We start from the raw sequence: 23,154 nt of genomic DNA, 5'->3' as shown, positions 1-23,154 counted from the left end.
AGGCAAGTCTGAGAGTTTGAAACACCTTACTGTGAGTGGGAGGAGGAGGCAAGCTTTTCTGACCGAGGCCTTCTCTGCTCAGGACTGGCTCCTGCAGACCTCGCTAGTCGGCCAGGCGGCAGCGGAAGAGTGCAGAGCCAGGGCCTCAGTTCTCCTGAGCTCCTGTTTCCAACTCAGATGCTGCCCTGTCTGTCCTAGGGCGGGGGCGGCTCTCAGGGAGCCCATGCTGACCCTGGGTACCTGGAGCTCCATCTCAGGCACCCAGGAAAAGGCTAAGACCGTGCACAGACTTTACACTTCTCGGAAGCCTAGGACACCTGTTTTGTTTTTGACCCAAGCCTCTTGGGACTTAGGACTTTGGGGATTAGCTCCTAAGAAACAAATAGAGGAGAATCCAGAGGCTGCAAAGACACTGGCCAGCCCAGGTCACCACTAGGAAACCCCTGAATTCCCTCCGGTGCCCCACGATGCTGGACACTTGGCTCAAAAAGTGGGGCGCAGGCTGGGGCTGTTATGGGAACCAACTGACTAAACGAAACTGCCCGCCCTGGCCAGGGAAGACAGTAGCCATTGCATGAGTTATCTTAACAACAGGAGGTCCTGGTAAGGCACAAGGAGCTAAGAAGCTACCACCAACTGGAAGAATTCGGGAAAGGTCACAAGGAGACAGGAGACACCAGTCCGTATGTCCTACCAGCCTCCCAGAATCCTTGTTGGAATCCATCCTTCTGGATGCATGCACCACCAGGAAGGACTCTGAGTCAGAATGAGGGGCCAGAGACAGCCAGGAAACTAACCCCATCCCAGGAAAACCTGGGACTGCCAGCCACGTGGCAGAGCAGTTCTGGGTTCCCTCACCCTCCTGCTCTCCACCTTTCCCAATAAAGTCTCTTGCTTTATCAACACGTGTGTCTCCTTGGACAATTCATCTGTAAGAATTATACAAGAGCCCACGCTCAGCCCTGGAGAGGGTCCCCTCGCCACAGCAGGACTTGGGGGCCCTGGGGATCCATTCGCTCCCAATTTGTGCAGTGAGGCCCAGGGCTTCTGTTTCTCTGTGCAACTGGCTTCGTTGAGATCACTGTAATTACGGATTGCTTGGTGGGCAAACTCCAGGTCAGCTTCCCAACGTATAGCATGGAATTTAAAAACCCAGGGCCTGAGAGCGGCCACAGGTCAACAGTTTGCACCTCCAGCCAGCCCCCGCGGCAGGAAAGCCCCCTGCCCGGCGGCACTCCACTGCTGGGCTGGGCCAGCCCCTCCTGCTCTTGGCAGCTCCGGCTGTGGACCCCAGGTCTGCCGGCTTGAGGAAGATGGGTGGGGGCTCACAGGGAAAAGGCTCAACAGTAACCCTGCTGATACTGGAGATGGCCCCTCAGCTTTCCTGGGCCGCCTTCTTTGGGCCTCACAGAACTGTGTCAACCATCCACTGCCGAGCTGGGTGCCACCTCGTGCCCACAGATCCCCTGAGAATCCTCTGACTCCCTCACTCATCACTCAAAGCACCTGTGCCCCTCCCCTGGCACCCCACCTCTGTAACCTTTCACTTTGTGGGGAGGTGGGATCTAGCCTGGGGGTTAAAAAAAAAATCTGCCTGCAATGCAGGAGCCGCAGGTTTAATCCCTGGGTCGGGAAGATTCCCTGGAGGAGGGCATGGCAACCCACTCCAGTATTCCTGCGTGGAGAATCCCATGGACAGAGGAGCCTGGAGGGCTACAGTCCATGGGGTCACAAAGTCGAACTCAACTGAAGCAACTGAGCATGCACGCACGGGCTCCAGACTACCTTCCTCGAGGTTTGAGACACAGCAGCGAGAAATCACAGCAACACGGCTTGCCTGACTTAATTCTTTTCCTTTAAATAGCAACCCAGAGCCTCTTGGAACAGAAAGGCAGGGGCGGGGGACGGGGTGCCGGGATCTGGGAGCAGCAGCTGTACAGACCCAGGCAGGATGGAGATATTTATGCACCACCACGGCTTTAGCTGCTTTCTGAGACCTCCTTTGAACTGTTAATCAAGCCCAATCTTTCAGAATAATAGCCTGATTATTACCGGCTTGTTTGCATAACAAAGAAGCCCAATAAAACTCACTTCTCCAAGTGCCGAGGGGTGCGAAGGCCCGGCCCTGAGAAAGGAGTCTTAGGAATGCAGAGCCGCTCCTGCGCCTGAACCCGGGAATAGAGACAATGCAATTTGCCACCGAGAAAAGCCCAACAGACCAATAAATTACCCTCGTGCAAAGGGGTTAGATCAGGTTTCATTGGTGGTGTAGGAGGGGTGGGTTGAGCCCGGAAAGAGAAAAAAACCTGCCTCTTCTTAAAGGAGTAAGGCGTCTTAGAAGGCGAGCCCCCCCATCACGTTGGGTCTGCCCAGATCTGTGGTCTGCAGGGGAACTGCCTGGGTGCGTACACTAGCTGAAGGTTCTGGACTCAGTCCACTGCGTGCAGGCAAGGTGCTTCCTGCCATTCCTGGAACAAGCTCAGGTGAAGTCGGCTACAAAAACCACCGGGGTGCCGGGGAGAAGGTTCACGTGTACAGAGATTGAGGGATGGAGGGGACAGATAGTACCGAGAAGCAGCTGTTCCACGGGGTCTGGAAGGGCAGTGGGATTCGCCAGGTTATGTGGGGCAGAGGTACAGAAATCCGAGGGGCTCCGAAACAGCTGGCATGGGCCGGAAAGTGAAATGCCGGATGGTGAGAGTGTCCTGGGAGTTTGGAGCCAGACACGGAAGCCCTGAGTGAAAGCTGGGGATGAGGCGAATGTGGTTCAGCTTCGAACTGCTTTGCTCTGCTCTGGTGCAAACTGTGTCCCCATTCACCCAGCTCCCTGTTGCCTGATTCCTCCACAAGGCGGCGTTACACAAGGCCCAGCCAGGTTGACCCGGTCATCACAACCCAGCCTTGCCCCTTCGTCCCCTCCAGCCGCTGCTGTTCCAGTACCCAGCTCAGCCGTGCAGCAGCAGCCCTCCTCACAGCCCCGGGCCCCCAAGGTCCTCTTCCCCTTGTCCCCCCAGTCCCAGGAGTGGAGGTCCCCTCCTGCAACGCTGTGTCTGCCTCCGTGGTCCCTCGTGGCCTTGGCGTCCTCCCCTGCCCATCTAGACACAACCCACTGTAATAGCCTCCCTGTGGCAACACCCTGATAAGCCAGCCCAAGGATTTCAGGTCAGATCCCGCTGAAAGCGGGAAGCCCACTGAGTAATTTTCAGTATGCTCGTGGCATGATGAGAAGGCTATTTTAGGGAGTGGCGTAACATAAGAGAGGGTGGCTTTAATTAGGGTAGGAGCAGGCGGAGCAGAGGGAGGACAGCTTCAAGGAGAACTCAGTGGAAGGGGTTGAGCGCCCCCCCCCCCCCCCGCAACCCCTACCCGGGGCAGCAGTGATGCTGAGGCTCGTCTCTTAGCAACGAGTTGGGATGCGGATCCCCAAGGCGGTGGGAAACCTGTTCCCATTCTGTGGGCGCAGCAGGGAGCACCTCCCCGTGGCACCAGGCAGGCACAGCGGGCCACTCCCCACCCCCTCCTGTTCTCCTGGCACCGAGGCTGGGCGGGGACAGGGGACGGACACAGTGCCAGAGTTTGGCAAGCTCTGGCTGGGCAGTGTTCCGCAGTCTCCTAGCTTGAGAGGTGCCTGGGGTTGCCAGGTTTGTTGCTCCATCGTCCTGGCGTAAACACGCAGGTGTCTGGCGTCAGACACGGAAGAGGCACACACCCAGGTAAGGGACTGGCTTTTTCACCAGGTGCAGAGGACCCTGCCTTCCTTAACCCACAAGCAGCCAGAGTGATCCCCTTTCCTCAAAGGTATTCCTCCCAGCTCAGTCTGAGAACGGTCCAAGGAACCGCCCTTGCCCGTGACTCCAGCCTGCCTCTTGGCCCCCCTGAGAGCACTGGGGACTTCCTCTGGGGACCGGCTGACCTGAGAAAGATGAAGGCAAGGGGAAGCCTCTCAGAGCATCTGTACTGGCTGAGGGAAGGCAGGAGGGGATGTGTGCTCTTGTGCTAAGTCGCTTCAGTCGTGCCTGACCCTGCGACCTCCGGGACTGCAGCCCGCCAGGCTCCTCTGCCCCTGGAGTTTTCCGGCAAGAATACTGGAGTGGGTTGCCACTTCCTCCTCCAGGGGGTCTTCCCAGCTCCTGTGTCTCCTACATTGCAGGTGAACTCTTTACTGGCTGAGCCATAGGGGAGCTGGGGGTTAACTCACTGCTAAGTGTGGGCAGAGGTGGCTGAATGCCACTCGCCGAGCTGGGCAAGCGGCACTGCCCCTTCGTCACACCCAGCCAGGCTTCTCTGTCCCAGCTTCCACACACGCCAAGTCGCTGCAGGAAACCACGCCGAGTGCCAAGGAAAAGGGCACACCTCAGCTTTCCCAACTGGACACCCTCCCCTTCCCCTCAGCTCCCCCTGGAGCCACACGCAGCCGCATCTGCAGCCAAGAGGGCGTTAAAAAGCACATGTGCTCACCGTCGCGCCCAAGGCCACGGCGGGCCTGTCAGCAGGGCTCCCCTGGGTCAGAAGGGCCCACAGCAGGCAGGGGCTGGGCGCAGGACCCCATGCCAAGACCACCCCGCCAGGAGGGCAGAGCGCTGAGCAAGCCTGGGCTCCACAGGGAGGATGGTTTGGGGGCAAAAGTGTCACTTTTGGTATAAATGAAGCGTGCGGGTGAGCAGTTTGGGCTTCTTGCTTTGAGGCACACCCCTTTTCCTGAGTCTAGGTAGTTGCTGCTGTGCTCAGTCGCGTGGGACTCTTTGTGACCCCATGGACTGTAGCCAGCCAGGCTCCCCTGTCCATGGGATTCTCCAGGTAAGAATACTGGAGTGGGTTGCCATGCCCTCCTCCAGGGGATCTTCCTGACCCAGGGATCGAACCCATGTCTCTTGAGCAAGTCTAGGTAAGGCTGGCTTCAGGGATGACAATTTTCCATTCTGGTCCTGCCTCCAGGAGCCCTGTGCTCCTCTGCTCAGCTGTCCTGGGTCAAAAACCACGTGAAGTGGCTTTGCTCCCCCACCTCCCTCCGCAGGCAGGCCCTTCTTCCACCTTCCTCGAGAACTGGGAGGGCACCGGCCCGGCTGGTGCACGCACATGTGTGAGCCTGTGTTCCTGGAACATTCCTTAGCACGGGGAGCAATAATGGCTCTTTTTTACAGGGACCTGGGCGCAGAGGGATCACTTTAATAGGCGTTTCGGTATTCTGACTGCCTGGGCGAAATGGTGCATGAAATGAATAAATAAGCAAAAACCCCAAAGACATAAATCTGACTTGGGAAAATTTGCACCACGAGAGCTCTGCCAAAGTGGCATCTGCTTTGAAATGCTAAGTTGGGGATGGACAGGGAGCAGAGAGGGTCTCTGGGAGGAGGCAACCACGTGAGAGCCATGGGGAAGTGTGGTCCCTCTTCATTCTGCTATCCAATCATATCTCCAGAGTTTCTTATTTTTTCCCTCTCATCATAAAGCCTTGTATGCTACACAGCTCAGAGTCTGAAATGCTACAGAACACGTTTAATGAGTGTGTTTATCCAAAATCGGGCGTGTGGAAAAGCACAGGGGTCTGAGTTCTCCTCTTGGCTCTGCGCTGACTCAGCTGCGTGATGTTGGGAACCTCTCTGACCCTCTGTCTCCTCGTGTGATGATGCTTCGGGGGAGGGGATGACCATCTCACGAGGTGACGTATTTCAAACATTTAGCAGAATACCTCGGATGCTCTGGCCACTGGATAAAAGGGAGAGCTTTAAAAACTGTTGTTCGGGGGGATTTCCCCAGTGGTCCAGTGGTTAAGATTCTGCTTTGCCCTGCAGAGGACGCAGGTTTGATCCCTGGTCAGGAAACTAAGTTCCCACATGCCTTGGGGCAACTAAACCTGTGTGCCACAACTGCTGAGCTCAAGGGCCACAAGTAAGGCTGATGCAGCCAAATCAATCAATCAATCAATATATATTTTCTTAAATGTTGTTTTCCGCAAGGACCTGTTGTACAGCACAGGGAACTCTGTTCAATGCGATGTGGCAGCCTGGATGGGAGGGGGTTTTGCGGGGAGAATGGATACATGTATATGTACAGCTGAGTCCCTTCACTGTCCACTTGAAACTACCACAACATTGTTAATAGGCTCTACTCCAATACAAAATCATAAATTAAAAAAAATTGTTTTCCTTCCAATGATCATATTGTGGAGGATATAACAGTACCGTGTCTTACAGGCTATTCATGAATTAACTAGTGATGGCAGCCTGGGGGAGGTTGGAATTTTGGTTATTTTCATTTTCTTATTTATCCCTTTCCATCTTTAGGTTTAAAAATGAGTACTGTCTTTGAATGATTGGGATACATGGACAACCTCCCTCCCCAAACCTGCGATCTCGGTCCGTGGAGCAAAAAAAAAAACAAACAAAAACACAAAGAAACGCACCGGTCCTGTAATTTCCAGGATTGTGCCAGGTGTGTTTGGGGTGCATATCAGAGAAAAGTGCACGGAGAAACAGGAAATGGGGTTCCTGCCCATATAAACAGATCCAGTGATTTAGAAGATTAAAAACCCAAGACTCGGGAAGCAAGGACACGAGGAAGCACAGGTGTCAGCAGCCAAGGTGGCCGGTTCTCAGGTCATCAGAGGGATGGTGCTGGGTCCCGACAGGTGGCACTGACCTTGGGCTTTGCCAGTGGGCGTTCCCTTTCCAAACCAGGCATGGCATGAGCAAGGCCTGGGGGATGCCCACCCATAAGGTGGGTGGGTGGTGGCAGGTACGGAGACCAGCAGGGACCTGGAGCCCAGGGGCGTGCCAGAGGCCATGGGAATGAGGCTGGAGAGGAGTGTGGAACCCGCTGTCAGCGGGCTCTCCCTTCTGGGTGCTCCAGAGAGGGTCACGCAGAGCCCTGAGCTCCTGAGCAATTTGGACAGTGGGGCGGGGGCGGGGATCACCCCAGAGGCAGGTCCTGGGGCAGCTCAGCTGCTTGCGGCAGGTGCCAGCGGAGACAGGCAGGACAGGGCGCAGAAGGAGGCCTAGCGCTGGGCAAACGGACAGAAGGGGAGGCCCTTTACACCCAGGACTGAACCGTCTGTGGCGGCAGGATTAACACACACAGGTCAAGCCCTGGTCCCAGGACACGGAGAGTCCAGGGAAACCGACCATCCTGGGGTACCCAGGACTGAGGGGGCTTCTAAAGACATGGGACTCCCAACTTTAAAATTAGAAACTCCCGGCTCCACTGGGATGAGTTAGTCACCCTAAAGAAACAGTGCCCTCAATTCCAGGCAGGCAGAATGCAGCCAGGTATTGAAACAGTATGACGCCCCAACCCCTCAACCAAACATAAAAACCTGGATCCTCCAACCAGCTCCAAAGGCCGTTCACATTGCACCCAAGAAGGACATGTTAGCAGGAACCGTATGACCTCCAGCACATAAAGTGGTCCCCATGCGGTTCCCTCACCTCCACAGAGACCTGGACCCAACTGTCCCATCTCACGGAGCATCGTTATCTGAGCCTGTTGATCGTCTCTGCCCAGTTCTCCTTTGGCACTGGGTTGACTGCTAGCAATTCCTTCAAGCTTGCAGTGGTTTCCCTTCCTAAACCTGACAACCAGAGATCCTCCCCTTATGCCCCAGCTCATTCTCAGGGCCAAAGGGGCCAACCATCCGCAGAACTTCACATCCCACCCTCCCTGGGAGCCAGGGCTCGGCCCTGCAGGTCCCTTGGCGTGTCACGCACCAGCCTGCAGGCTGGCGCTACTGCCACCTGGCTCTGGCAACGGGACTCATTTCAGTCTCTCCCTCTGGGACACAAAGTCCTCCTGGGAGGACAAAGATGTGATAAGCGGGTTGACTTGCTTGCACATTTTTGAATGGCAGCTCTCAGATAAACGTTCTCAACTCTAGAATGGCATGGATGTCCTTGGATACCGCACAGGGCCTGGGTCTCTGCAAGCCTTAGTTTCCCCACGAGGATTAATTTCTAAAACAACTGCAGTTTAAAACAAAAGGGAAAGACAGAGGAAACATGGAACGACCAGGGTAATAATTTTTAGAACACTGATCCTCACAGGTGAGGTGCATCAGAGCCCCCGGAACGCCTGTCACAGTACAGACTGCATGTTCCACTCCCAGAGCATCAGCTTCAGTCAGTTCCCAACACGCTCCTGGGGGAGGCTGGTGCTGCGGGTCCAAGGACCACACTTTGAGACCCACCGGAGCTGGAGTACAGCATCCATATGTAGCCAACGGGAAGGGTGCCAACATGTCTACAACATATGACTTTGATGATTTCCTCTTGGAAATCTGTTTTATTAAGTCAAGGTGGTTTCAAAGTTTTAAAAAGTATCTATTAATTGTGTTTTGAAGTGGATGTTATTAGTAGAAGACTCTCCTAAGAAGCCTTTCTTGGCCTCCCGCCACGCACCCCCCTCCCAGCTAGACGTGGCCACCCTGTCCATTGGCTGAAAGTACAGCATCAGGTCCGCAGACACCCTGACGAGCCGAGGGACGTGGAAGGGCCCCTGTCCTTCCACCAGGCCTTGGAGGTGGATGCCAGCTTTGCTCAGATGAGGGCCCCCGATGCCGTCCCTGTGTGTCAGGACCGCACGAGATGTGCCATGCATGCTGAGAACATGTGAGCACTCTCAAAAGACACAAGCCCTCTCAGTCTTGCAAGAGGTTAAGGCATCTTTCTCCACATAACTATGTCCAATTTAATTTGCACTCCTATGGGTTTACTCCTGGACGCCATTCAAGTCGACTAGTGCTGAACAAGCCTATGCTTTCATGCGGCTGTTCCAGCGGATTCCACCTGTCTTTGGAGGGAGAAGCCGGCACACAGGGCCCCTGACTATCTCCTGCGCTTTCTTTTTTCTCAAATGCCCACCCCACTCCCCACCAGACATGCAGATTCTTTGACTTTATCCCCAAGCAGCCCCTCTACCGACAGGTCAGGAATACCGATAGTCCATCTCTTTGTGGTGGAAACGATCCATTTCATCTCTTAAGAGCCTCTCTTCTTGACCCAGGATTCCGGAGCCCACACATTCTCAGTGCCCCCCAGTGTATTCCATTCGGGCATACTGGAAGCTCAGTTTTCAGCAAGGTGGGCAATTTTGACTAAATGCGCCTGTCAAGGCCTCAAATTAGAAGAAACATTAGCCAGTTGGCATGACAGTGCAACAGCTATCTGCTCTATCTGCCAGGTTTTAGTTACCAGCCTTGAAGCCAAAAAGAAATGGGCTTCTTGGAAACAAGTGATGGAATTTGGGCTGTGAATTATATAACCCACCAGCTTTTCTCAGACTATGGGGGAGATGCTTAAAGTTTTCTAAGATGGAGAAATGAAACAGCAACCCCCTCCCCACCACCAGCACCACCCTGGCAGCTCCCTCCTACCTCTGAGTACCTCCTGCCAGCCTTTCCTTTCCTCTCCCTCCAGCCCAAGAAGCTAACAAGTGCTGCCCCTTTAAGAGCGGGAAGGTGTTGTTTTAAGGGCCTCTAAGCCCCCCTTCTCAATTTCAGCTCCAAGCTGAGATCACATCCCCCATGGCAGCCAAGGGACAAAAGCCATTTATCAACCCATCTGATAAAACCTCCAATGGGCTGGATCTTTATCTGGACCAAGTCGAGATGCACACACACTGCAAACTCCTGCTCCTCCAAAAGGAGGGATTTCTTTCCTTTTCTTTTTGAAAGAGGAGGGTCGCTTCAAATTTTATTTTCTTAATTATTGGGAAGAAACCAAATCAGCCAGACCCTTCTATGGGGGGAAGCAGGGGGCGGGGGGAGGGGGTGTGTGGAGGGGTGGAAACTGCCTTTAAAAAAAAAAAAAGGGGAAGAGGAGGAGGACTCCCTGCTGCTTGACCCGGTATGGAGATTGTAATATTCCAGGGCGAGGGTGCACCGGGTGGGTCCAAGGGCTCTTTGAGGCATTGACACCCTCCATCCTGTCTTTGGCCAGGGCCTCCCCAGTGGAATCCTGGGCTACGAGCAGGTTGCGGCTCACCCGGGACGCCCTTGGGGCGCGCGCGGCCGGGTGGGTTCCGGGGAGGGGTGTCCCCCGCCCCGAAGCACGGCTGGGGCGGGAAGGTAAACGGATCCTTTCTCCCTTACCGCTGCGGCACGGTCCTCCCACCGGGAGCCCCAGCTTACAGCCAGGCCGGGTCCGGACTGCCCAGTTCTGCCACTTCCTGAAACCCAGTTGGCTGAGGAGCAAAACAAAACAACCCAATCCCCGGTCTAACTCAAGTCCTTTCTTGCAAAACTCGGCAGTGCGCGGGGGCTGCGGATTCGTTCCGGCTGCTGAATGAAGCAAGCTCTTTGCAAAAAGACACCTCGGAACCCCGCAGCACAATGGAAGTGGCCGGGAAATCCTGCCTTGCATAGGGGACCATTTGGTCCGTGATGCTGGGTTTATTTGTATTTTTTTTAGCAAGAGGAAAATGAATATAAAGGGTTTAACTGGCGTTTCTAGGCTGTGAGTAGCATATGGCAAAAATGGAATAAACTTTAATGAAACATTATAAAGAAAACAGACCCGGGATTTAAGTTTCGTGCCTTCCCCCTCCCCCCGAAAGGAAAAAAAAAAAAAAAAGTAAAGAAACTGGAGCGTTTGGGAAGGAACAAATGCTTCTCTGTGGAGTTGGTCTCCCTTCCCCCAACAAAAACAAGAGGTCCCGGCTCGGAGGAATTTGAAAGCAGCGATCTGCCAAAAACATTGTGAAAAACTATGGGGGATTCATTGGAAACAGATGGGCTTTTTCAGCTTTAATTCTGAAATTCTCTCCCTTTCTGACACAATAAAAACAAACAGGGGGCGACGCGGGATGTTATCGCACAGGAACAAGGGGCCGGCGGTGCCCAGTCCGTGGGCTTCCCCGCGTGGGCAAGCCCATGGGGGCGGGACGGGGTCCCGCGGGAGGGGGCGGTCCGGGGCTCGGCCGGGACCTCAGGGGCGCCCCCGGCTCCACCCCTGGGCACGGGACAGGTCTGCAAACTGCGGGACGAGAAGCTAGAGAAAGTGCCCCCCGGATCCGAGTCCGTGCCTCCCTCTCTCCCCCTTCTCCGGGGCCTCTAAGGGGCACGTCCCGGGTACCCCTTTTCTGGGAAGTTGGGAGACGTCCCCGGCGCCTGCGATCTCCCCGCCTGGCTCTTTCTCATTACCGCCTGAGTGGGTTCCCCACCCACCCACCCCCCAGGTCTCCACGCGCATCCATCGCCCCTTCGGCTGGACGCGGGAGAAACAAAGACGCGTGGAAACGCGAGGCGGGGGCCCGAGGGCGCCGGCGAACCTGAGCTCCGACTCGTCCGCAGACCTGTGGCCCGGCGCCGCGAGGAGACCCGGGGAGCGGGCCCCGCGCGCCCAGCCGGCCGTCCCCGGGCTGGAGCAGTGCCTTACCTGCGGGGAAGCTGCAGAGGAGGAAGGCGAGAGTCGGCCAGAATCCCAGGGCTGGACGTCCTGCCCCTCTCCCCATACCCATCCATCCAGCTCGGCCTGTTACCACTAGCCTCTCCCTGGAAGAAGAGTTCAGGAGAAAAAGAAGAAGCAGATAAATCACGCTGCCGAGAAAGGGCGGCCTCGCTCCGCCGGCGGGAGCTGCGAGCCGGGAGGCTCGGTCCACCTCGGCCGCGGGCGCCCGGCGCGCCCCCCCGCCCCGCGCGCCCCTCCCTCGCCAGCCATCGCCCGGCTCCCCGCCAATGTCGGCGCGGCCCCGCGGCCCCCGCCGCCGCGCGGCCCGCCCCCTCGAGCTCGGGTTTCAGCGCGGCCCGCGGGGGGCGGGCGGAGAGGAGCTGGGCGGGGACCGCGCCTCGGCGCGGGGCCGCCGGGACTCGGGGAAGCCGGGGACTGTGGGCGCGCCGCGGCGCCCCGAACCCCGCGGCTGTACACCCGGGAAAGGTCCCAACCCCCTGAGACGGCCAAGCCCCGCAGCGTGCAAGGATGGCCGCGCGGCACCCCCGCCCCCCCATCTTCCCTAAAAGTGGCCAACCTAAGTAGAAACTGAGCTTGGAAAAAAAAAAAAAAAAAACCCTGGGACCCCTTTACAACTAGACTCCAGTCCCAAAGTCGCCACTGACACCCGGGCTCTTCTCTCACTCAGATGTGGCCCGGGGGCAGGAGGCTGAAAGATCCACCTCTGATGTGTCCGGGGTGGGGCGGGTGGGTGGCCCTCTGGATCTCCCCACCCCCATCCCGTGGCTTCCGAGCTGGGGGCCCGCGAGCCCAACAGAGGCGTCAGGGTAGCGACCCCTGCCCCCCACCCCCACCCCGACACGTGGATGCTGCGGTCCCCCGTGCACAGGGCCGGGACACCGGGCACTGCCAGGGCAAGGCCACCAAGGCCGCTCCTGGGAGGGCATCAGGGTGGTGACTTCCTTTAACTTGGTCATTTTTCCAGGAGTAAAATGTCTCCTCCTTAAGATTCCCGAGGCCTCGCAGCTGTCTTGCGGCTGTTGGGCTATTTAAAAGAGACTGGCAAGGTCCCCTGAGAAAGGCCTTTTGGATGGAACACAAATAGGCCGGAGCAAGTGTTTTTAGTCAAACCCCTTCCTCTTTCGGTGACCCCCTCACCTCACTTCCAAGCCCACTCATCTGGTTCTTTGAAAAAGACTTCTGAGTTTTTATCCCACTCCGATGTTTCTCTTAAGCACTGCGGCAGTCGGTCACTCGCCGCCGGCGCCGAGGCCGCAGGGCTGCGTGTCTGCCTTTGGGACGCTGCTGGCCTCCAAGGGAGTGAAGCTCCAGCGGAGAATGCTCTGGGCCAGGGGAAGAGGACCCTAGGAGTGTATGCAACCGGAAGCAGTCAAACTGCTGAACCTGGCTTCCACAAAACAGGTAGGGAAGAAGACTAACAACTCAAGCAGACAGGCCACCGGGCAAAAGCCAGCCGTTGTCTCCTCGGGGCAAAATGCCATGATGGCCGCAGCTGGCCCTTACAATCTGGAGCGCCACCACACTTCCCTCAGATCTCAGTCCAACAGGCTCTAATTATCATTACCCCCTCCCCCCTCAAAAAGAAAAAAAAAAAGAAGGGATTTATTCTAAGCCCCCGTTGGCAAAATGCTAGAGGTTCGTCCAAGGAAAGGCCACCACCTCAAAATCCAGGTCTCGGATTGCATTCCTCTCAGGCCCGGCCCGACTCGGAGCCAGACCCACAATTTCTTCTCTAGAATCTCAGGACGGCCCCAGCACAGTGAGGCGGGCCCAGAACCTGACTGCAGAGGCACCTTTGAGGTCCACCAATTAACACCCTCTGCTAGATCCTGCCTTTCACAAGTTAGTTCTAAAGCTTCTTGCTAATGAGAGAGAAAGGGTCCATTAGCATTCCCAGCAGCCCTGACAGTATATTCAGCCCCACCCCCACACAGCTGCAGCGTCTCCAGGTCAGAGAATGGGACTCGGGGCCCCCGCAGGGAGGCTGAGAAGGAGGCCTGTGAGCAGGCCCTTCAGGCACTGTCCTTGCCCAGGATTGGGGGCCTTTGGCTGCAGGACTTTGAGCCTCTACACTTCAGTGTCTTCATCTGTAAGGGGCAGGCTGATAATATTGTCACCCCGAGACTACAACTGAATACAAACGTACAAAGCAACTGAGCAAGTCACGTGAATTTTTTTCTGCTTCCCAATGCATATCAAAGTTGTTTACACTATACTGTACTCTGTTAATTGGAGAAGGAAATGGCGACCCACTCCAGGGTTCTTGCCTGGAGAATCCCAGTGACAGCAGAGCCTGGTGGGCTGCCGTCTTTGGGGTCGCAGAGAGTCGGACAAGACTGAAGTGACTTCAGCAGCAGCAGCAGCAGTACCCTGTTAAGTATGCAATCTTATGTCAAAAAGACAATATGTATACCAGGTCCCACTGGTGGTAAAGAACCTGGCTGCCAATGCAGGAAATATACAAGATGCAGGTTCAATCCCTGGGTAGGGAAGATCCCCTGGAGGAGGGCGTGGTAACCCACTCCAGTATTCTTGCCTGGAGAATCCCACGGACAGGGCAGCCTGGCGGGCTACAGTCCGTGGGGTCACAATGAGTCAGACACGACTGAGCACCTAAGCACTAGCACTGGGATACGGAGGTGCGAGGGAGGGTCAGGATGGGGAGCACGTGTACACCCGTGGCTGATTCATGTGAATGCATGGCAAAAACTACCACAATATTGTAAAGTAATTAACCTCCAATTAAAAAAACAAAAATACTTCGCTGCTAAAAAATGCTAACCATTGAGTGAGCCTTCAGCGAGTCAGGAATCTTTCTGCAAGAATAACACTGAAGATCAATAACATTGAATAACATTCTAAGATCACTGACCACCTAATAAATGTAACAGTAAAGAAAAAGGTTGAAGGACTGAGAGTTACCAAAATGGGACACAGAGACGCAAAGCCTGTGAAGCAAATGCTGTTGGAAAAATGGCATCGATAAACTTGCTGGATGCAGGGTGGTCAAAGACCTTCATTTTCTTTCTTTCTTTTTTTTTTTTTTTTTTAAGAAAGCAGTATCTGCGAAGTGCAATAATATGAGGTGTGCCTGTACAATTCGGGAGGGACACTGGGCCGTGGACGCGCCCCAGCATTCCTGCTGGGGCCTGGCCTCCATTTGGGGAGGATATTCAATTCCTACAGCATAAGGGCATCATTTGGGCAGGGGACACAAAGGGCTTCCTTCTCACAAGGAGAGATGTGTGGGGTTGAATTTGGACATCGTAAAAGTAGAGATTTAACTTTCACACAGCTAAGACTATGGAGAGAAATGCAGCCACAAATAGAGCAATATGGGGTTGTGTTGACCTTGAGGAATCTGTCTATACTGGCCAAACCAACCAGCTTATTATTGACAACTCCCCGGCTCTCTGCAAAAATAAGAAATTCTTGAAATGTTGGGTTTGGGAACTCAGCACTCCGTTTGCCCTAGAAATTCACTTAACTCTGCATGTAGCTGACTCAAGACTATCAGCTATCATTACCTTCTGACCACTTCTGCGTGTTCCCTGGAGACTTGGTCACGCTTCGGCTCCCTTTCCCTCAGTCTGGCTGTGGAGGCGCCCCCACTGAACCTCATCCCTCCGTCTCCCCCTTTCCACCTTGGGGCGCTGTGGTGCTGGGTGATGAATGGGCAGAGGGCTCCTGGAAGGCAAGGCCTACATAAGGTTGAAGCCCTGCCGGGACAGGGACTTCTGGCTTCCCCAGCCTCTGGGGTATGAACAGGGTGTTCTCAAGTCCAGGGCCTGAGTCATCGGTCAAAAAACACATATTTAGGACTAGTGCATGAAAGTCCCTGGGGGACAAAGCAATCAATACGACAACTCCTGCCTTCTGAAATAGACATTAGAGGAAGGTGAGGGGAGAAAGCAGAGGTCAGAAGTGAACAGCTGACTACCTGCGGAAGGCTTGACCCAAAATCTTGCGAGGTGTCTTCAAAGATTCATTTTCAGTAAGAATGATAGTAACAGGGGCTTCCCTGGTGGCTCAGTGGTAAATAATCGGCCTGCCAGTGCAGGAGACACAGGTTCGATCCTTGATTTGAGAAGATCCCACATGCCTCAGAACAATTTTAAGCCTGTGGGCCACAGCGACTGAGTCCACGCTTTAGGGGCTGTGCTCCGCAGCAAGAGAAGCTGCTGCAATGAGAGGCCTGTGCACCGCTACTAGAGAGCAGCCCCTGCTTGCCACAACCAGAGAAGAGGCTACGCAGCAGCAGAGACCCAGCACAGCCAAATAAATAATACAGTTTAGAAGAGAATGATAATAATAATGGCTTATGCGTCAATGTGCTCTCACATTATGTCAGGTGCCGGCTAAGTGCGTTACATTTCTAGACACTTTACGCTAAGGTAGGTTCTATTATTATCCCCATTTTGCAGATGAAGAAACTGAGGCTGGATGAACTTAAGTACTCACCCAATTACCAGCTAATAAACTGCAGAGCCAAGCACACCAAACCCCATCCCTGACATGCTGTATGTGTCTTTCATGCTAATGATGCAAGTCCACACTGGGCTTAAAGTCAAGGCAAGACAGATAAACTGAACAATCTCTTTCAATAAGGAATAACGGACGACTCTGACAGGGAGGCCCAGAACATAGGCACTGGGGGCCTCCAGCCCAGTCTAGGGTGCAGCGTGGGAAGTTTTCCCAGTGTGGGTGTGTGCCAGGGGAAGGTGGTGGGCAAGGGAGGAGCACAGGGCAGGGCTTCCAGGTAGAAGGAACACTAAAGATACCATTTACCAAGCTGTGGCTTGTCTGAGAAGCTGGAAGATCCTGATGATGGCTGTAGGAGAAAGAGGTGAGGCTACAGAGAGTGTAGGAGCCTGGGAAAGCCTCTGCAAGGCCAGCATGTGCTCTGCGAGGGCGTGCATCTTTAGAGATCAGGAGCCCCACCCAAAGCCTCCTGAAGAAGAGGGATTTATTCCTTTGGGAGACCATCTCAGGGGACTTAACAATAATACAGATGCCCGGTGCCACTCAGGGCTTCCCAGGTGGTGCTAGTGGTAAAGAATCCACCTGCCAAAGCAGGAGACTTGGGAGACGCAGGCTTTGATCCCTGGGTTGAGAAGAGCATGGCAACCCACTCCAGTGTTCTTGCCTGGAGAACCCCATGGACAGAGCAGCCTGGCGGGCTACAGTCCATAGGGTGGCAAAGAGTCAGACACGACTGAAGCGACTTAGCATGCAGGTGCCACTTGGAGCATCTGAATTTGAATCTCAGGAGGTAGAGCCTTGGGTGTCTGCATTTTTAATGATCTCTCCCAGCTGACAAATGTGTAGGGACTTGTAAGTTTTAAGTTCCATCACCCTCCATCAACCTTGGGTACACATAAGACCCAGGTTGAGTCAATCAGTTCATCCTCTTGGACTTAAAGTCCAGGCAAGACAGAGACTGGCATGTGACCCAAGCTGACCAATCAGAACCTGTCCTGAGACTGTTGCCATGAGGAAGCACCCAGTTCTGATCTCTGATTCCTCTGTAAGATGGATCTGGGGATAGTAATCTAACAGGAAGGTGAGTGTTGATGAGTGCTGTGGGTTGAAGCTGTATCTGCAGAGTTGGCATATATTATTATTATTATCCTTATTATTATATCCTTATTATAATATCCTTATTATTAAACTTGAACTTTGTCTGGTGAGCTTTTCAGGAACTGATGGAGATTTTCAGGGCTAACCACCCCCACACCACTCTTTAGCGTGTGATTCTCCCTGAAGCTTTGTCTTAGCTCCTTGGAGCCACCTAAGAGTCTATTCCAGCTATGGGAGCCAACAAAATCCTAGTTTTGCTGAAAGTGGTTTGATTTTGGGTCTTCTCATGTCTAGGCAGATTCCCGACCAATCAGGAGAAAGCTAAGGCCCGATACTGGTCCCAGGAAGTATTTCTGCCATCCTCAGGAGTGCAGGGATGTGTTGTCAGTTCAGCTCAGTCGCTCAGTTGTCCAACTCTTAGTGACCCCATGGGCTGCAGCACGCCAGGCCTCCCTGTCCTTCACCAACTTCTGGAGCTTGCTCAAATTCATGTCCATTGAGTCGGTGATGCCATCCAACCATCTCATCCTCTGTCATCCCCTTCTCCTTCTGCCTTCAATCTTTCCCAGAATCAGGGTCATTTCCAAGGAGTCAGTTCTTTGCAACAGGTGGCCAAAGTACTGCAGTTTCAGCTTCAGCATCAGTCCCCGCAATGAATATTCAGGACTGATTTCCTTTAGGATTGTCTGGTTAGATCTCCTTGCAGTCCAAGGGACCCTCCAGAGTCCTCTCCGATACCACAGTACAAATGCATCAATTCTTTGGTGCTCAGCTTTCTTTATGGTCCAACTCTCACATCTATACATGACTACTGGAAAAACCATAGTTTTGACTAGACGTACCTTTGTTGGCAAAGTAATGTCTCTGCTTTTTTAATATGCTGTGTAGGTTGGTCATAGCTTTTCTTCCAGGGAGCAAGCATCTTTTAATTTCATGGCTGCAGTGATTTTGGAGCCCACTGTTTCCATTGTTGTGTTGTTAATGGGTCTTAATCCACCGGACTTCCCAGGTGGCGCTACTGGTAATGCATCCGCCTGCCAAAGCAGGAGGCGCAGGAAATGCAAGAGTCCAGGGTTCGATCTCTGGGTCAGAAAGATCCCCTGGAGTGGGAAATGGCACTTTTTTTTTTTTTTTCTGGCTGGAAAAACTCATTTACTGGCAAAATTTCTTGAGCCTCCTCCACTCCTCATATTTGAATAAATTTTCCCTGTACCACACTTTGAGGAACTCAGTTGTTTAGGGGGACGCAATCCTCTTTTGTAATTATCCCTCAAATTCCTCTTTTTTAAAAAATAGCTTTAATCGGAGGATAATTGCTTTATAATATTGTGTTGGTTTCTGCCATACATCAACATGAATTGGCCATGGGTATACGTAGGTCCCCTCCGTCTTGAACCTCCCTCCCACCTCTCACCCGGTGCCACCCCTCTAAGTTGTCACAGAACCCCAGATTTAAGTTCCCTGCATCATACAGCTCAAATTCCTCTTTCAGACTTCAAGGGCTACACTGAGCCTGGGCACCTCAGATTTGATGAACTAGAGCTGCTCAATCTGTACGTAACCTTTAAGGTTTTACAGACTTTTGATCGTATCACCTTTCTGGCTTCATCTTTCCACGCTGACATCCTTTAAGAACGAAGCACGCCAGCATCTAGGGAAAGCCTTCTGTTTGGGCGATTGCTCACCTTCCTACAGGTCTGAGATATTTTTCTCTAGGAGAAGGTCATAAAACTGCCAGGTTTGGGTAGAGCCCAGGGAGAGCACTATTTTTGGCTTAGTGTCCAATACCATTTCTGAATGCTTGGTCCTGCGTGGCCTTTAGCAAACAAACATTTTGCAAAGACCCTCAAGATTCCTTGGGAGCTATAAACAGCCTGGACACAGTCCGTTATTTTTGTAATTTGGATTATGTTTTCCTAAATGCTTTGGATGAGGCTTGCCCCTGAGAAAGCTTAATATGCATCTTCTTGTAAACTCATAAACTGGTCCTGCAGTTAATCACCATTTGTTTGCCATCTCTCCACAGAGTCTGGAACCATTTCATCTGCAGGCCTGGAACCATTCATTCCTCCAGATGATCTATGGATACTTAAACAAAGTCTGGGAGCACTGGCAATCCTTGGGGATCCCCACTGTTTATAATTCTTCATTTAGAAAAGTACCTGTTTATCATATTTTTTGTTTCCTATCTCTAAGGACAATTCCGATTCATGGCGATTTCCCCCTGCATTCTGGAGGAACTTACTGTTGGAAATGACCTTTGGGGTGGAACTTTGTCAGAAGGAATTTTGAACGTCTAAACATAATTCTTCCCTGTGTTTCTCCAGGCCTATTTCTACCTCCTCAAGGAATGCTAATAGATGACTGGTCCAGTTTCATGTTCTCTTTTCAGAAAGTGTGTTGTGCTTTGGCCAGTTAATTAGGACTTTACAAAGTGCCTGCCGACACTACTTTTTTAGTATCTGTTCCACCAAAGTGACTGTTAAATGTGACCCTTCCTGGATGGGTGGGCTTCCTTTGTGGGCAGGAGGCCCGGCATGTACGCCCTTGGGTGAGGGCCAGTGTGGAAGGAAAGTTGCCTTTCTTGGCCACCAAGATATGACTGCCATCTTTAACTGCTACTTTTCCCTTTCCTCCAGATGGTCCTGGGGTGGAGGGCCACAGGCTTTCCTTGACCTGTTTGTTTCCATGACAACTTAGGAATCTCCCCACTTCTCTTCTTCCAAAGTATGGTCCTCACTGTCCTTACTCTGGCATCAAGAGACCTCTTTACCGTTGATTCTGGAAAGCCTCAGAGCGTGTTCCTGTTTTGGCTTATCTGGTTGGTTTTTTTTTTTCCTTTGCTTCAGGCTTCCTTTCTCTCTGTGTGCACAGTGCTTTCTTGGTTCTGAGCTCTGTCCCTCACCCTGAGGGACACTTATTCGTACTAATTAAAACATGCATTTTTTTTTTTTTACAATATTTTGATGGATTTTTTGAAACACACCTTTCCCTGACATTCCAATGGCTCTCTTTAGAAACTGAATAAATATTTCACTTTCTCTTTGTAACCTCTCAATGGATTTAACACATTAGCAGATTTTATTTGCTCTTGGATGTCTTTTGCCTGCCCGATGGCTCAGATGGTGAAGAATCCACCTACGATGCAAGAGACCCGGGTTCAGTCTCTGGGTGGGGAAGATGCCCTGGAGAAGGGAACGGCACCCACTCCAGTATTCTTGCCTGGAGAATCCCATGGACAGAGGAGCCTGGTGGGCTATGGTCCATGGGGTCACAAAGAGTTGGACACGACTGAGCAACTAATACTCCTCACGTGTCTTTTAATGTCTATGATCAGGTCAGCAAGATCCCTCCACTGCTACAAGGCAGATTCTTTTAATCAGTTTTCCTGTTTCATTCATTCAACAAACACGCACTGAGTACTGGGCTCTGAGCAGGTTTTGGGGGTTCTCAGATGAGCAGCAGACAGTTTGGCTCCCCTTCCTGGAACCCCGGGGTGGGGGGGCAGTCAGATGTGGAGATGAAGAGTTCTAGTTTTGAGGACTCTTGAGAGGGGTGTTTGTGTGGTGTCTCAGGAGCCTCATATTTATTTCCCATTCGGTTGCCACAAATCAACTTGAGACTTAACAAAGCTGGGGAGTCTTTCAGAACTGGGGTCTCTGTCAGTAGCTTCTTTAAGGAACTGGCCCACTGACTGCAGAGCAAGACATCATCAGCACTGGGTATGGTGACAGCTACATCACTATTGGCCTCCAGACTGGAACACCGTCTGCCAAAGTTTCACCTTGTGAGCAAAGCACACTGGACTGCCCCGTGGGGTGGCACCCCCGCTCAGGGGTCCTCCTTGGAGGACTACGTTGGCATGGGACATCTGCGTGGAGTGTCTGCCCCGGAACCTTCCAGAAGCACACCTCTGCTGGTAGACATGTATGTGCATATTCACGGTGCTGGAAAGATATAAAAAGGATTTTTTTTTTTTTAAGAAAACAGAGAGCAAATTTCCTGGACTTTCTGTGTTCTTCAATCTAACATCAAATTTATTTCGAGAGATTGAAACAGTATTATACACATGTTAAAAAAAGTCAATTTCCTGTTAAATGAAATCAACTCACTATCCCTGGAGGTCATGACTATTTACAGTTTCATGCGTATCTTTTTAGTATTTCCGTATGCATATAAGCACACATAAAATCAATTGAGCAATCGATTTCTCTAGCTAGCTAGCTATCATTTTACCAAAAAGTATTAGCAAGCCCCTAAATGCTCCCTCCCCAGCAGATATTTCCTATTTCATTCTGTCTCTCAGTGAAGAAGCCCTGTAAGTCCCTCCACTCATGGCAGGAGCTGAAGAGATTAAGAACTGAGTTCCCCAGCCAAAGGGGATATATGTCCGTACAGAGAGATTTAAATATAAAACAGTCCATGTGAACCAAGAAGCAGACTCAGATTTACAGAGAGCCAACTAAGGATTACTTGTGGGGAGAAGGGAGTGGGGAGGGGCACGACAGGGGTAAGGAATTAAGAGATACAACTTATTAAGCATTAAAAAGCTTCAAGGTATATTGTACAACATGGGCGATATAGCCAATATTCTGTAATAAGTATAGATGGAGAATAACGTGTACAAACTGTGAATCGCTATATTATACACCTGTAACATATAACACTGTACGCCATAACGTGTACAAACTGTGAATCGCTATATTATACACCTGTAACATATAACACTGTACGCCAGCTATGTTGCTGTTGTTCAGTTGCCCAGTAGTGTCCGACTCTGCGACCCCAGGGACTGCAGCACGCCAGGCCCCCCTGTCCCTCACCATCTCTCAAAGTTTGCCCAAGCTCATGTCCATTGCATCAGTGATGAGTTGGCTGTTTGCATCAGGTGACCAAAATACTGGAGCTTCAGCTTCAGCATCAGTCTCCTTCCAGTGAGTAGTCAGGGTTGACTTCTTTTAAGATTGACTGGTTTGAGTTCCTTGCTGTCCAAGGGAGTTTCAGGAGTCTTTTCCAGCACCACAGTCTGAAGGCATCAGTTCTTCAGTGCTCAGCCTTCTTTACAGTCCAGCTCTCACAACTGTATGTGACCAGGAAGACCATAGCCTTGACTATATGCACCTATGTTGGCAGAGTGAGCTATACCCCACTTTAAAAATAAATGAAAATAAATAAAATAGTCCACGTGAGGAATGCAAGCTGCCTTTAAAAAATTACATCCTCTTTTTCTCCTGGACTTAATTCCCATTTTCAAAAACATGTATTCTCTCTTCTCTCATCTGTAAGTTAGTAAATCCACATTTAGCCCAACTTAGGTGGAAGGTAAATAATCTACGTCAGGTCATCCAGCTGGCTGAGTGGGGTTTGGGCAGGTCTGGGTGACTCCCAGCAGTCACCTGCCACCTCTGATGAGCTCACTGGCTCCTGCCCAGGCACAGAGATGGTGGGTTTTCTGTCTGCCTCTACTGACCCTTGTCCATCTATTAATACGTGCTCATCTCACTCAGGACAGAAGGAAGGATTCCCTTTGAGATGCCCCAGTCTCATCTCTGGCTGAGCTGGAGGCCTTCAGATGATCTAACAGTTTCTGGGGTCACATTTCCATAATGTAAGCCCCTTCTTTCACCTCTTTTTGCCTCTCCTTCTTGGCCGCTGAGACCCTCAGCAAGCTCCTGGAGTAGCTCCATTCATTCCTTCGCTACATCTTCCCTTTCTCCCTAGATGGGATTGTCAGCTAGCATATAGTTGGAGTTTCATTTATGAAAGTCTTCCTCGCTTTCCTTTCCAGTTCTTATCCGTGACTCCAGCACACACCTGCTAGTTGGGCTACTGCTGCCAATTCTGCCTGCAAAGGTCAGCACGGAGTAATAGCATTTGTGAATTGCTTACTTGTCAGGGTTGAGATTGAGAGTTTTTATTTATTTTCTTTTTTTGGCGGCATGGTGCGGCATGTGGGATCTTAGCTTCCTTACTAGGGATTGAACCTGCGCAGTGGAAGTGTGCAGTCTTAACCACTGGACTGCCAGGGAAGTCCGAGATTGAGAATTTTTAGACACTGAAGTGGATATGGAGAAAGAGCGAGACCTGGGGTTTGGGGCAGTTCTACGTCTAGCTGTGTGGCCCTTGTCCCATCCTATCTCTGGACCCACAGCTTCTCAATCTACAGAATCATGAC

The 23,154-nt window shown here is 52.2% G+C and overlaps 1 protein-coding gene across 1 annotated transcript in view; it reads right to left on the bottom strand.

Annotated features, from left to right (window-relative positions):
• RGMA (repulsive guidance molecule family member a) overlaps window positions 1-23,154 on the bottom strand; it is a 50,277-nt gene that overhangs the window by 17,589 nt on the left and 9,534 nt on the right. The window contains exon 2 of the mRNA XM_018066385.1: window positions 11,367-11,482. Coding sequence (XP_017921874.1) covers window positions 11,367-11,482 — 116 coding nt within the window. The remainder of the gene's footprint in view (window positions 1-11,366; window positions 11,483-23,154) is intronic.

This window comes from Capra hircus, chromosome 21 (genome assembly GCF_001704415.2).
Source record: "Capra hircus breed San Clemente chromosome 21, ASM170441v1, whole genome shotgun sequence".
Lineage (NCBI taxonomy): Eukaryota > Metazoa > Chordata > Mammalia > Artiodactyla > Bovidae > Capra > Capra hircus.
The sequence above is the reverse complement of the archived record's forward strand: the minus strand, read 5'-3'. Positions and strand labels throughout refer to the sequence as shown.